Source organism: Pseudopipra pipra, chromosome 4, assembly GCF_036250125.1.
Source record: "Pseudopipra pipra isolate bDixPip1 chromosome 4, bDixPip1.hap1, whole genome shotgun sequence".
NCBI classification, from domain to species: domain Eukaryota; kingdom Metazoa; phylum Chordata; class Aves; order Passeriformes; family Pipridae; genus Pseudopipra; species Pseudopipra pipra.
The window spans coordinates 46,806,632-46,821,696 of record NC_087552.1 but is presented as its reverse complement, the minus strand read 5'-3'; the positions used below and the strand labels follow the sequence as shown (position 1 = coordinate 46,821,696).

Genomic DNA, 15,065 nt, shown 5'->3' with positions numbered 1-15,065 from the left:
AAATACATTTCAAATTATCTCAGCCCTTAAGCCAGGGCTAAAAAACTATCAGTATCTGGGGGAGATAGAATTACATTAATCTGCTTTTGTTTGTGCTTACTGGCTTACATGGATATTTTTCCCCTGCAATGACTCCCATTTTCCCCCTCAGTTTTACCTGTGCATTCATAGTTCTAAGTGAGCAAAAACTGTGGTGCACCTTCCGTTTATAAAATGGGATGCAAAAGATAAATGTTTTCCATGAAGAAATATGACCAAATTCCTGCACGAGGAGATAAAGACAGACATAGATTCTTCTGCTTTACAAATCACTTGTAAGTCATCTGCTTTTACATTATTTTACATTATTTCTATGGAAATACCAATAACTTTTTTTTCTTCGTTTTAAACATACAAGATTTCTTTAAGTAATTTCTTAGTCTGTGTAATATGCAACTACATTATTTTGAAGTTGTTCAGGGAAAAAAACGTCATTCCTCAGCTTAAGAAGCCCATACAGTTAAAACAGCTCAAACCAAATACACTGTGCATGAAGATCAGTGAACATAATGAACATCAAACTGAAACGTCACATGGTTTCATTGAAGTTTTCCCCACTGACATATTACATGAAGGAAGTACTTGTTAAACTGAAACTGCAACTGATATTAAAAACAACAACCAACTCCCAGAAAAACAGATGCTACTTCATTAACTTTTCCACATCCTTCTGAAGAGTGTTCCCAAACCAAATTCAGTTCCTCAGGCTGGTATAAAAAAGGGTAGATATAGGCCACAGAACTTTATTCATGAGCTGTAATCAACTAAAGGAAAAGACTTGGGTAATATTAACTTAGAATTTTCAGTATAAAAAGCAGAGATCATCCTTAACTGAGCAACAAGTCACAGTAACAATAAGAGTATACGCTGACATGAAAAAACATGTTCAAAAGATAGAGTTGTTCAATTGGATGACCCTCAGACAGATTTCATTGAAGTATAGCAAATCAAGGACAAAATCATGAATCATGGAAGTTCTTATCAGCTGTCAGTGAAGAGCAAGCAAAGCCAACTCAATTTCAGTGGTAGTTCCTCCAGAGACCACCAACAAATATAGGAGTGACTTGTCCCTTCGCAAAATTTGTAATGAAGAAAACCTTATATCTTGTTCATAGCCAATAAAAGTGACACTATTGGAACTACATCATGTTGATAGCCCAAATGACTTAAGGAGTCCTCTACGCCTATCTGGGTTTTTGAAACCAGGACAATAATGGCTTTATCCTTAGTGACAGGTGAATGATCCTAAGGGCAAGGCTTGAAGAGCAGGTACAAAAATGAACTGGGGAGCATTTCAAGTTTTATCTGAGCAGATTGTGACATGTAGCTACAGAAACAAGTATTGCACTTCACACTGAGCAATAACAACGGCAGATTCTTAGATACCATTGTGATTTTTTTGATATTACAAAAAGGGTGAGCAGTGACATCTCCTAAATGGAGTTTCTCTGATACGTATATATGTTAGTAGTAGTAGGATTGCATGATTCTCAAACTAGTTTGGTTGCATGGCAGTGGTGTATCTTACAGAGCAGAAAAGAGAGAGGATATAGCAAACCTGGCCTTGAAATTTTAGAAGAACATGTTTAAATGGAGGGTGGGGGAATATGTTCAGTCAACAAATACAGCACGCTTTTAGGCCCTTAAAGAATGTAGCAACATCTTGCAAGGAGGGAAGACTTTGGAAACTACAGCCCAGTCAGCCTCTTACCAGTTCCTAGAAAGATTGTGGAGGAGAGCCCCCTGAAAACCATTACAAAGTAGCCAGGGAAAGAAGACGGTACAAAACAAGCATGGGGTTAGTAACAGCAAGGAGCACCTGATTTGGTGGTCTTGCAAAAAGAGAAGACTGGCTCAATGGACAAGATGAATGTATGTTCTTCCTCAACTTTATAAAGGCTTTTTGATGTGATCTCCTATGCTGCATCTTTGTAATTCCATCAGACAGAGAAGCTCAACAAAGACATTGTCTCAGAAAAAAAAATTTGACGTTCTCACAAAGGCACAAACATAAACCTAAATATGTACAATGTGCTGGCTGAAGTCAGCAAAGGTTAATTCTATGTTGATGATCATACACACTTAGAGAGATAGTGAAGAAAGAAATATACTGTAGATTTGCTTTTATGAAGATGGATCCAGGTTTGGAAATAAAACAAAGTAAAATAAAGCTTTCTAAGAATTTACAAGGATATTCGGTCTCCACAGTGAAAATCTGGAGAGAACAAATACCTGAAAGAAGTCCTGCTTTGAAACCCATCTACAATTTCTTAGTTCACATACATTTTAAAATACAAGATATATAGACAGTTTTCAGAGTTTCCTCTGTTCAGTTAGAAGTTTATATGTATTCTCTATTTCTTGTTTTCTAAACATTTTACCATGAATTTTAACTGAATTATTAAATTCAGTGTTCTCTAAGGATATCTCTGGAAAACACATGCTTATTTTAGAAAATATATATTTTTTATGCAAAAAAATGAAAGCAATTCCCTCAACTTTAATGGACAATGACTAACTTCTTTTTAGGTAATGGAAACAATTTAACAAAAAAATAACTTGATTTTCTTTGGCTTTTAAGTATGGTATGTGAGAATGAAATAGATTAATAAACCCAGGAATACATTCTCAAGAAAACACCATGAGTAGCTTTTATTGTTATATAACAAACTAATAAAACTTTGATTGCCTCTATTCAAAAGTGCACTAGTATAATGATAAGGATGCAGTAGTATAATGATTATTCAGAAGAACTGAAATATTGGATTCTGCATTATGTGTTACTTGATTTCATACATCTTATTAATGATACACCATAAAGAATGTAGTTTGCATTGTTTGTTTGCATCATATCAATGCAAATTATATAAACATGGGAAATGTAATATAGTCTAGATGAAATTTACTGTTTCAGACTAGCAATTTGATCAAAAGGGAAAGATGTCAATTCAGAATCAAATGACCCCATATCTGCTCAGGTTCTGTTGCATCAGTCCAGCTTCTGACATGCAGTGAAGTCATTTGATGAAAATACAGAAGTTTCTTTTCTATGTAAACATGGGATTGGGGTAGGAACCCATGGTTCTGTGGACACCACTAACTGCATAGGGTAAAAAAGATCAAAGCAAGAAGAGCAGGGTTAGGGAAAAAGCACACTCTGAGTAGCCTTCTCATTTATGTAACTTCTGCAGACAAAACAACAAATATTCATTTTACTCAAGACCTGGATTTTTCATTACTACTTTTTGATAAAAAAAAATTGTATACTGTCAGGAGAAAACATCACTAGAATTTTTGTTTTTAAGAATTCACACATATCAGTTTTCCAACCGACTTAACTCTAAGTATTTTAGCATTTACTTTTAGTATTCAGGGCTTTAATGAAGCAATCACAAGATAAAAGGCAATTTTTCAACTTATATACAAAGTTCAATGCAGTTCTCCTGATAAAGGCAACTTGAGGTCTGCATTTAACCCTGCATAAGTGATCTTATTTGGGCATCATTTTGCAGCAGGTAAATGTGGCTACTTCAGCATTTGTAACCATATGTGAACTTTACACTAGCAAACCTCATCACCCTCACACTTAAATTGCTGCAGCAGAGAGCTCATTTCAGCCTAGCTACTCAACAGATTGCCTGGAACTCTTACCAGAAGCAGTTTACTGTCAGAATCAGAGGTGAACCCTCCTCTACCAATGAACTTGTGTTATTAGCTTCAGATCTAGCTTACTAAAAGATAGCTCCAGCAAACATGTAAGAACTCCACTCATGCCTCTTAGCCATAACACAGCATACCCACTGCTGTACCTCGCTGCTTATATTGTTGGTCTACCCACCTCACTCTGCTTTGTGCCGAATAATGGAAGAACAGTGAAGCCCTGACCTCCTGGTCTGACAGCCCTACATGGAGGTGTCTCAGAGGCCGTTCTACAAACTGTGTCACCATTGTGGAGTGCTGTATTGCAAAGTTACTATTGAATATATTTATTACAAATCATCTCAAGAGTTAATCCAACAATGTCACTTTAATGGATGTGTTCTTTTATAGGGGAATGAGTAAATTTGCTCTCCTCCTAGAAAATAAATGATGAGTTGTCAATTTCACAGTATATTTTAATCCAGTATACATCAAACTTAAATCATTATTTCTTCCATGGAAAAAGCAAGTAAAAGCATTCTCGTCTGTATTACCCAAGTCTCTGCTGACTGTAATGGGAGCTCAGGCAACCTAGCTTACTTTTAGATTTCTACAGTAGCAAGGTCAATTTTGTAAGTGACAAAACAGCTAATGTCACATGCAGATGCCACACACCTGTGGGAATATCCTACAGAGACATTACAAATTCCTAGTGCTAAACTGAATACAGCTCCAGAGGTTTCCTTTATCATTCAGTCATGACATTCACATTTGCATACACCACAAGTTACTGAAATTTTAGTGTAAAAACTACTGAGCAAGTTGGCAAAAGACTGGAAAGTGAACCTAGTTCACAAGTGCTGCAAGATGAGAATGAAGTCTGTATAAGTACCACTTTTTTATCTAGGTAACAAGTGCTTTAATATTAATACATATAAGTAGACCTGGAACACCAAAAATATATTACTTGAACTACTTTGTACAGTTACTAGCTCTATCTTCTGGTTTGAGAACATTTACAGACAAGTCTATATGTTTTTCATGAGTCTCACAAGACTAGTGGGACCTTATATTAGGCTTCTGGTAGACTCTGCATCCTGTTCTTTTGCAATAGTTACATCTGTGTGCATTTTTTTTCTGAGATTTGGTAGCAGCTAAATGAAATTAGGACCCTACTTGGGTCTCTTATTACTCTCATTTGAAACAAAAAGTTTCCATCTTCACTTTAACAGACTTAATGTTCTGCAATATGAAGCACTGTGCAAGAAAATATTCCAAATCGTAACTCCCATGTACAGTAATAGGGCATGGAACAATAGAACACACACCATCCACTCACAGAAAAGAAATGGGAAAAATACACACATCGTGACTAATGTTCTGCAACCTTGAAGGAAAAGTATGCTTGCCTAGAAGGTTACTTAAATATTATAAAAGTTTTCATTAAATAGGACAATACTGCTACTCCCTTAAACACTGAAAGATCTTAGTTTTACAGAAAAAGAAGAGAGATTACCTCACAGATTTCTAAACACAAGAGTGAACTAATTAGGAGAAATGGGAAACTGTCATGATCTCATTTATTAACATACTTGAGACTTTCCTTGTATACATAGAAGACAGGTTTTAAACAACAAAATTTGTCACAAAGGCATTTAGGGTCAACATAGTTTTGATTCCTGTCAACTTTTGCAGTATGCATATTAAAATTCTTTGCAGATGGTTAACTGAAAACCATTGTAACATTCCTCTGTGATCATAGGTCATCAGTTGCATGGTAAAAAGAATTTAGAGATTTCCAGTATTTCAAAATTGTTTTTTTTTATTTCGTTGACAGTGTTAATACAAACAGCATAACTAAATCAAAACAAGAGTTAAAATGAGCTACAATGAATTTCTTAATACATAATAACTTGGTTTTCTTTTTTCCTCTGTAATAACTTGCTGTTATGTGATAAAACAACTACATTTAAACAATATTAAAAAGGGTTTGCTTTGAAAAAATTAATCCTAGAGACATTATTCAATATAGAAAGCTTGCCCCTCCCTAATGAGTAAAAGAAAACAAAAATTAAAATAAAAAATGGGAATGAAAAAGAAATCATTATGTCTAATACCAGAAAAAACAAAACCATTCCTTATTTCACTGCATTTTGCACTTATCACCAGTCTTGTTTTTCTGGAGTTCACATCAAATGAAGACTCAACTGTTCCATTCCCAGTGCTGAGGTAATTTGAAGTATAAAATATACATGCTTTGAATCTCCTTTCATTAGGATAAGACATTTCTTTTAAGAGGCAAGCAATGTTTCAGAAAAAAAAAATCATTTTTGACATGAAGGAAGCTTTCACTCTTAAGGCACTCTCAAAGCAAACCTCTACTGATTGCTAATCTAGGAGGTGAAAGAATTAAACTTTGTAGTTTGAGACTAAAAAGATCAATTTATATTAGCTGTAAATTAAGAAATAAAGATGAAAACCACCTACCTTCCGGGAATGGATTTCTTTCACATATAGTGGAAGTAGAAATTCAGATACTCCTTCAAGTCGTATTCCTTTTTTAGTGACTCTCAAATTTCCCATTCCATCCTACAATCAATAATATATATATATTCACTTTAGGAAATAACCTTATCCAGAAAAAGCTAAAAAGAACACAGTAGTTGACCTAACACCTAAAAACAACGAGTGCTATCCCACAGTCTCCATCTCTCCTTGTGATCTTGGACAGGAGGTAGATGGGCACATTTATAGCCAAAGCTTCACCTAGGATGGAGGTATTTAACTGTGCAACCTGATGGTGACCTGCCTACATTATTCCTTGGCTGCACCTAATGCAAGAGTACAACTGTAGATCATCAGTATTCCCTTTACTGTAGAGATGAAACTAAATCCTGAATTTTATAATTGCTAAGTAAAAGAAGTAGTTAACTTACTCTAATATATATGTATATAAAACATCGGGTAAAGCAACCTATTCATTGTTATATCTTGAATCCTATTTTTGCTTTTCCCAGAAATTAAAATACATAAAAAAGTATGTAGAAGAAAGAAAACGGGTTTTAGCAGTTGCTCATCACTACTGAGAGCATGTTGCTGATGAAAAGAACAACATTCAGAAATGCTGAGGGCTGTTTTTAATTGTTTGCTTTTATTTATATGAATAGCAAAGGCACCATTGTAAAAGCCTGGATGAAACAAGCAAACAACATGATTCAATGTTCAGTAAAATATAAACAGAGAAAAGTGGCATAAGGCTTCCATTCTTACAGGAAAAAACAATGAAACCTGATTGATACTCAAGAGACAGAATCATTTTCCACACTGATAGAAATTCAAGGCTTTTTATTCCTAGAATCTTGCAATATATTATATTCCTGACAGAAACATAATTCTTCAGTGTACAGCCAGAGGAATTCAACTTGATCTACCTAAGTGCAAAATTAGCAAATTTAACCTAATTGCTAATTACGTATTTTGAAGCCATTGTTGACGCTAGTGTAGTGGAACAATGAGAACTTGCACTTCTACTCTGCTGGCTGAACTGTGAAACAAGTAGCCTCTCCTTGCTGGGCAACCATAAACAGCTGGGTAACAGTATCCCCAACTGCTATAGCTGAATTGTCAAATAATGCTTCTTAAAAAAGGGATGTTAGATGTTACAGTATTTTCCTTGAAACAAGCTATAAGATGTTTATACAAATAATTTCACATAAACCCCTCAGGCATTTGTAGGCTTTCTAATACAGAGTGCAATATGAGACACTGATGCCTGGTTTTGAAAAGGAAGTAAGATAAATTAGAATTTTTTTTCAAATATGCAGTCTGCATTAAAAACAATTAACTCTTAATTTGCCCAATTCTATAGTAATAGAATATAAAATTGCAATGGGAAAAGATAATCTGAGAAAATACAAACCACATGCATTTTTGGCAACGAATACTCAACAAGAATTAGGTACTCATATGTTGATTTGGACATAAACAGATTTCCTAACTGAAAAGGAAAGTTCAATACGTTGTTTTATCTGCTTCTGTGGAACGTTTGTAACTGATAGGCACAAAATAATATTCACAATAAAAATGGGGGAGAGAGGAGGACGAAGTGAAAGAATCCCAAACCCCAAAATATACAAAAATACAAAGTCAAGCTTTCAGAAAACTAGAAATGCTGAAATTAAAGTTGCCTAGAAAATTTCCATCTGTTCCATCTTGCAAGTATGCATATGACAAAAGTTTATAATTTTATATAATATTTACCTTCCTGAATCTCAACTAATGCCACGCCAGGCTGGCACTACTCTCAGTCAGCAGCTACTCACTATTTTGCTTTCACCTCATTATTGTCTTTGCTCCACAGTTATTGTACTCTGTTAAAACTCTGCTTTGAATAAAGCACTTTCCGTTTTCTTCTCGGTTTCTGTTGCCATAAGTGTTTATTACTGAAGTTACACAGTTCTTCACAACTATTAATTAATTTTCAAAATACTTTCAGTAGCTTTATATTAAGTGATACTGTTATTATGTTACTGATAGAGACCTAAAGTGCAAAAATTAATTCACTATTTTTTGGTATTTATCATATTCTCTCTGTCTATTTTCAACAGTGGGAAGTTAATTTGTAAAGCAAGATTAAACTGCCAGAGTCTCGGAAACAAACTAATGAGAGAGCTTACTCTGTCCATAAAGGCCTTCCCTTTTCTAAGTGACATTTCTAAGCCCTCATTCTTTAGTTCTTCAGCAATGAGATATCCATTTACTAGAGTCCAACAGACTGAATACAGACAGAAGCACTCCAGTTTCAGTAAAATTACATTATTTGATAAGAGAAGACAGACACTACATTCAGAGGCATAAGTCATAAATGGTATGATAAAACTGGAATAGGGTGACTTTAACCTCAATTTTTTGATAAATGCAATAATCTTCCAGACAATAACTTCCTGCAGTGTGTTATGACTGATATGAAATAAGGCTGAATAGTAAAATAAAGAAAGTAGTCAGATGTACTACTACTATTACATGCTTAATGAGGCTCACCCCATTCAAAGAATCACTGCCCACTACACTTTTTTCATCAATAACTCCCCATCAAGTTTAAGCAGTGGTTGGAATAAGAAGAGTTTCTTGTTTCATTGAGTAAAAACTATACTGCTACAAATAAAAATTTAAGGGTTTTCACAAGTAAAATAAATTGATTAAAAAATTATTAGTATTAAAAAGATTAATCAGAGGAAGGTCCTTCTGCTAATCTTCCAAATAAACTCCATAAAGTTCAGGTTTTCCAGGCAACTAATACTCAAATTATCATTATGGTGTGATTTGATTTTATTCAAATGTAAAACCAGACTCAAATGAACTTAACTTAAGTAAATGCTAAATTCAGGTGCTGGGACTGACTGGGATGGAGTTTGCTTCCTCGTAGCAGTCTGTGTCGTGCTGTGCTTTGGAGTTTTGGCTAAAACAGTGCTCATAATCGATGCTTTGGTAATTGCTGAACTGTTCTTCCACAGTGTCAAACCTTTCTCTTTCTCATTTTCAGTTTGTTATATCATGTACAACTTTCCCTTTTTCTCATAAAGAATATAAAAAAACCTAACAGTGACCCTGCCTCGCTTTGTTGTTTTCCCTACATAAGACACTAAGAAAAGCAACCCCTGAGCATTACATCCTTAAGATCATGTACTTGAACTTACATACACAAGCACAGAGAAAACTGAAGCACAGTAAATTGAAGCATTGGTTATTCTGAACCGATTAAAACATTAATAAATAACATTTTATATTTCAGGTTTGCATGGTTGTTTTCCTGTTGTCCTTAATAATAAAATACACCAAGTATCTGCCAGGAAACCCATTGTTATCAATAATATTCAAGTTTTTTAAAACTTATGATGTTAGATGTGATATTGTGCATCATTTCTGAGTACATATTTAAGCCCAGGTTCTGTCTCCAAAAGCTCACAATCTGAAGGAAACAATGCACAGAACATGGAGGGGAAAAAAAAGATAATAACAAAAAAGTAGTGTTTTAGACAAAGTGCCTAAATACATTGTCCTATAAATTAATAAGCATTCACTGTCTTTTCCCTTGTAGGCATCATAGCAGAAGCTAAACATGAAATGGAATGTGGATGATGTGGTTGCATTGGTATGAAAAAGAACAGATGAAATGTCTAAGTGTACAAACATACTATGCCAAAGGGAAAAAGAAAAGAGGGTAAGATATCAGAAGAAACATGATTAAACTAATGAAGTAGTGGTGAATTTTACTGAAGACCGAAAAAGAATACTGAATTTGATATGATGGCACAAAAAGCAGGTAATGTAGAGGAACAGTAATGGGGATGATTAGGAAGATGAAAGATGTTAGCAGCTATGTTGTTGATAAAATGGAAGATGTACACAAAAGGTTAGGAGGAAGATGAATAAGGAAATTATTTGTATTGTATTCACACATGCAGAAAGCTGGATTTAATGAACAAAGTTGAAGCATAATGCCAGCTGAAGAAAAATGGTTCTTGGACATACTTATGGAAGCACAATTGAAGGAAGAACCATAGGCAGCAGCAGTCCTGCATAAACAAAATGGGTAGTGATATAAGTAACAAAACCAGAGTGTATTCTCCTGCATTACTAGGAAAGATAACTGAATTTCAATAGCCAAAAATAAAGGTAAAACAATAGCAAGCTATCCAGGAAAACTCACTGGAATGGCAAAAATCTGGATTAATGGAAACATCTGCCTTCATTCCATCTGCTGAAAATAATAGCTGACGCTTTGTAGATATCAGGGAAAAGCTGGGGAATAAATTACTGTAGTACAGTGCAGCAGTGTTTAAAGGTATACAGACTAAAGAAAAAATAACATGGAAGTTGTTAAAAAGCAAGAAAAGTCAGACTAGTATTCAAACTAACTGGAAATGGAAAAAGAAAAAAGTAATTTCCCCTCAAAATTCTTACCATCCACATTCTTCATCCCAAAAGATTTTTTAACATTACCAGAAAATCTATGCTGTTCTATCAGAAAAGACTGAGAACCATTTTAAGACAAACCTCACAAGCTAGGATTCTCATCTGCAGATTTGCGTCCTAGATTTAAAATATTCCCTGATATAGATTTCAGCATCCAAAGAAATGGAATTCTTAATATTTTTACAGTCATGCATTAAGGCACTTGTACCTTCTTAGATATTTTCCTGTATTGTGACTCGGTTTTCATTACAAAGACTTAACTTACAATAACATCATGAGCCATGTCAAGGAGGTACTGAAGTACCTAAAGTCAAGCACATCCTGCAGTAATTCCCTGGACTGGCACTTACATTCAGCAAAGCGTGCTTTTCTTATTAAAAAAACCCCCAAATATCATTAAGTACGAGATATTCACTACTTCCTTGATCATACTGTAGCAAAAAGCATTAAAGAAATCAATTTTCAAGGCAGCCCAGTCTAAGGAACCTATTACTGTCAAAACCAAGTGATTATTTTCATGTGAGGAAAAAGTGTATCAAACTGGGTAGTTGAACAATTTTACTATTCAAGTGTGACTATAAAACATTGCAGTCTTTACAGTATCTAAGTTTAGACTGTTACTTAGTGTTCCAGTACAAACAATGTGTGCTTTTCAAACAGCTTCCACATATCTTTCAATAAGCAACACCTTGCTCCACTGATACACTCAATAAAATAAATGGGAAAAAGAGTGAAGTAGCTTGCTGCAGAATGATCTTTGGCTCTCAGGGTAAAGGAAATCAAAGTGTAAGAAATGCCACAAAGTTGCTTGTAAATAGCTCCTCTTTCATCTAATAGCCTGCTCAACAGAACACTCATCTCCTAAATGATAGCTTCAAGTTTCTTCTCTGCAACTTAAAGGGATTAAAAATACTAACCTTCACATTTTAGATGAGTGTTAAAGCCACAATGACCCAGGGACCTACCTAATCTCCTTGCATATAGCTCAGCATAACAAAAGTCATTGAGAAGTTATTGGTTACATTGGCAAATGGGAGAAGCCTCGTGAAGGAGATAATTTCATGAGAAAACTTGAAAAAAAATCATTTTGGGGGATGATAGTGCGTTCTCACATATTATAAATTTCCTATGGCATGGCTAAACTCTGGATCACTGAAAAACAATGAAAGATATGTATTTGTGAATCAACATTTCAACCTACCTGAAAGGAGCTTGTAGCCAGGTGGGCGTCGGTCTCTTCTCCCAGGCAACCAGCAGTAGGACAAGAGGGCATGGTCTTAAACTGTGCCAGGGGAGGTTTAGGTTGGATAATGGGAAGAAATTTTTTACAGAGAGAGTAATCAGACATTGGAATGGGCTGCCCAGGGAGGTGGTAGATTCTCCATCCCTGGAGGCTTTTAAGATGAGACTGGATGTGGCACTTAGTGCCATGGTCTAGTAACCACGGCAGCATTGGATCAAGGGTTGGACTTGATCTTGGAGGTCTTTTCCAACTCGGTTGATTCCATGATTCTATGAATATCCTGCTGACTTTTATAACAGGGCAAGTTAAGAGACTGACAGGAGAAGATAATTTAGAAAGCAGTTTAGGATCACAATTCATCCCTTTAAAAGCACAGCATCAAAATCACCTTTGTCATCAGATCATTCTCAGTCTACAGCCCTGGGGATGGTGGTTGGACACAAAGCAGCTACCTGCTGTTATGTCCGCAAAGGAACTCTGGAGGGAAATACTTCAATCCAGGTTCTGCGCTCAAATCAGGGAACACAGATTACACCTTCTAAAAACAGAAATGAGGAACAAAAGCCCCTGTAAAAACCCTTTTGGAAGCTGGTAGAAGACCCATAACCAAAGTGGTGAAGCAGAGAAGCCCATATGATATGAAAGGATATCAATAACATGTTAGGCATGAGGAGTTCCAGAGAAAAAGTAGTTGACCAGCTGGAAAGGAATGCAGGAGTACCAGACATGGAGGGTGTCTCCAGAGAAGTAGCTGATTAGGGAAGCAAATGGTCCAATCCCTAATAGTAAATGTAGAACCCATCTCAGTGCTAGTGGAACAGAAGCTATATATTACTAACACAAAGAATTATGAGTTAGATTGGATTTGAGACTCATCAGTCGTAAGATTATTACCTCAAGCAGCTCATTTGTAATTACAGTAATAATATAACAATCTAGGGAGAGAAGGAGATGGAATAATTCAAATTCACGTAGTACATCTTGTGGAGGAAGAACAATAAGGGAGCATGAATAAATTCACTTGCTCTGAGGTTCAGACCAAAAGGGAGAAAGAATTAAGTGACTGCAAAGGACAGTTACAAAGTTAAAGAAAAACAAAACAAAACAAAAGCAACTAACCAATAACAACAAACTAAAAAACCAAAACACTGCCACTTTGAGATTTCCCTTGAAGGATCAAGCAGATGATGTATATGTGAAGAGTAAACCAGAGCAGAGACCTCAGTGATAACATAGGCTACTGACTAACATCCTTTGTGAATACAGCAGAAGACAGGATGCAGAAGCTGCTTTCATTACAAGAGTAATAAGGATAGGGACTGCTTCCCATTTGCCTCCAATTCACAGAGAAGAAACAGCTAAGAATGTGACTATCAAGTGGTAATGTAGTTGGGATTCGTCACAAAAGGACAGAATTCTTGAAAGTTAGAATAGAAGGAAGATGATTCAAACTAAAAGCAATGTATTTCAAGAAGGCAAAATTCAGTAAAAGGGTTCTTAGTGAAATTTTCCTGTGACACTTGCCTAAGGTGAAAAAGGAATTAGAGTGAAATAGTAGCTCTTTAACAAACTAATTTACCCAAAGAAGAAGAAAGGTGTGTGATAGATACTGAAGAATATTGATATTTTGGATCGTTTTTTTCCCCTGCTTTTTATATTTCTTCTTTAGTCAAAGGTTAACATAAATTGATTTTCTGTTTTATTTGGTGCACCAGTAATAAAGGACTAAGATCCTGCAAGGAAAGGATGAATGCATTCATGAATACTTGTATCACCCAGGTATTTTCAAGCCAACTGAGTAAAACAAACTTCATCTTGAGGTATACAAAATCAGCAAATGACAAAATATTAGCTAAAATGTGCCTGCAACAGTGACATAGCTCAGAGCAGTAGAGTGCAGCAATCCCTCCTTTCCCCACTTACTCTATGTTGGCTCAGACTGTGGGGCAGTGAAGGGGATTCCTTTTGGATGAAATTAAATCAGAAGATCTGTTCAAAGTGCAGCAACAGTCTCTAAAAGGAACAGAAAGGTCTGAATCAAAGTGTGATCTGCAGCACAAGCAAGTCCCACAGCAAGTACCAAGTGCACATGTACTGACAGAATGCTCTCAAACCAGAGACCTCCTGTGTTCTTCTGCTTCTTGTGCCACTTAAAAGGCTAAAGGTCTCAAGGTCAGTAACCAGTTCACACAGATGCTCTTAGCTAAGGGCATTCTTTTACATTGTACCAAGACCTCCTATGGTTGAATATACTTTCTTCGTCTTTCAGCTGTTGTATCCCTCTTCAGCATTTTTCTGATTTGCTTGTCTCATCTGCCCGCCTCTTTCTTTTTTTTTAAAATTAATAATGATTCCACTTTTCCATCTCTACTTCCCTATCAACTTCTTTGGTCTCATAAAAGATATTACAGTCATAGTACCAGTTCATGGTCAAGTCAGCTTGACCAAGTTGGCTACATCCCCTTGCATACGTAAGTTCTGCATCTACTGTCAGTTGTCCCCAGGACTTCGCACTTCCATCTGTCCAAACTCTGCATATCCTTTCATTTACCCTGCCCCTTGCTCATACAAAGGAACAACTGAGGGGTTGGAAGTCATTAATTTCATGGTGCCACTTGATCATTTGCCTCTGCCACAAGACTTAAGACATCATCTCTTCCATGCTAAGTCGTTGTCTGGCCAATACCCAAATTTAGAGTCAGGAAGCAACAGGCACTATGAGTTACGTCTAAGTGAACAACAACTGAAATAAGACTTGCTTTGATGAAGAAGGGCATAAGAAGACCCATGTGCTCCTATCACCTCCGCTAAATGGATGAAAGGATGCTCTTTCATCTGAAGAATTTCATGCTGAAGCAACATTGAGAAGCCTGGACATAAAGGATGGATGAGAGCAAACCGTAAAGGTGAAACCTAGAAAGGCGGAATTGGCATTTATCTTTTAAAAGGCAAAACAGTGGCAGTAAAAATCAACTTACCTTGAATCCTTTAAAAAATATCATGAACTCTACCAGAATAGGTAATTAAACAAGCTATTTGTAGGAAATTGAAAAATGCTCATGAGATCTATGAGATGCAAAACAATGAAAAACCAATAACAGAATAAGGATAACACAAGGGGCAATGCGAATAACCATAAAGCAATGGGGGGAGAGGGGGAAGATGTACA

The 15,065-nt window shown here is 35.8% G+C and overlaps 1 protein-coding gene across 2 annotated transcripts in view; it reads right to left on the bottom strand.

The window, feature by feature from the left end:
- SGCZ (sarcoglycan zeta) overlaps positions 1-15,065 on the bottom strand; it is a 421,202-nt gene that overhangs the window by 103,333 nt on the left and 302,804 nt on the right. For both annotated transcript variants that reach the window (XM_064652798.1, XM_064652797.1), the window contains one exon: positions 6,166-6,267. In XM_064652798.1, the coding sequence (XP_064508868.1) occupies positions 6,166-6,267 (102 nt within the window). The remainder of the gene's footprint in view (positions 1-6,165; positions 6,268-15,065) is intronic.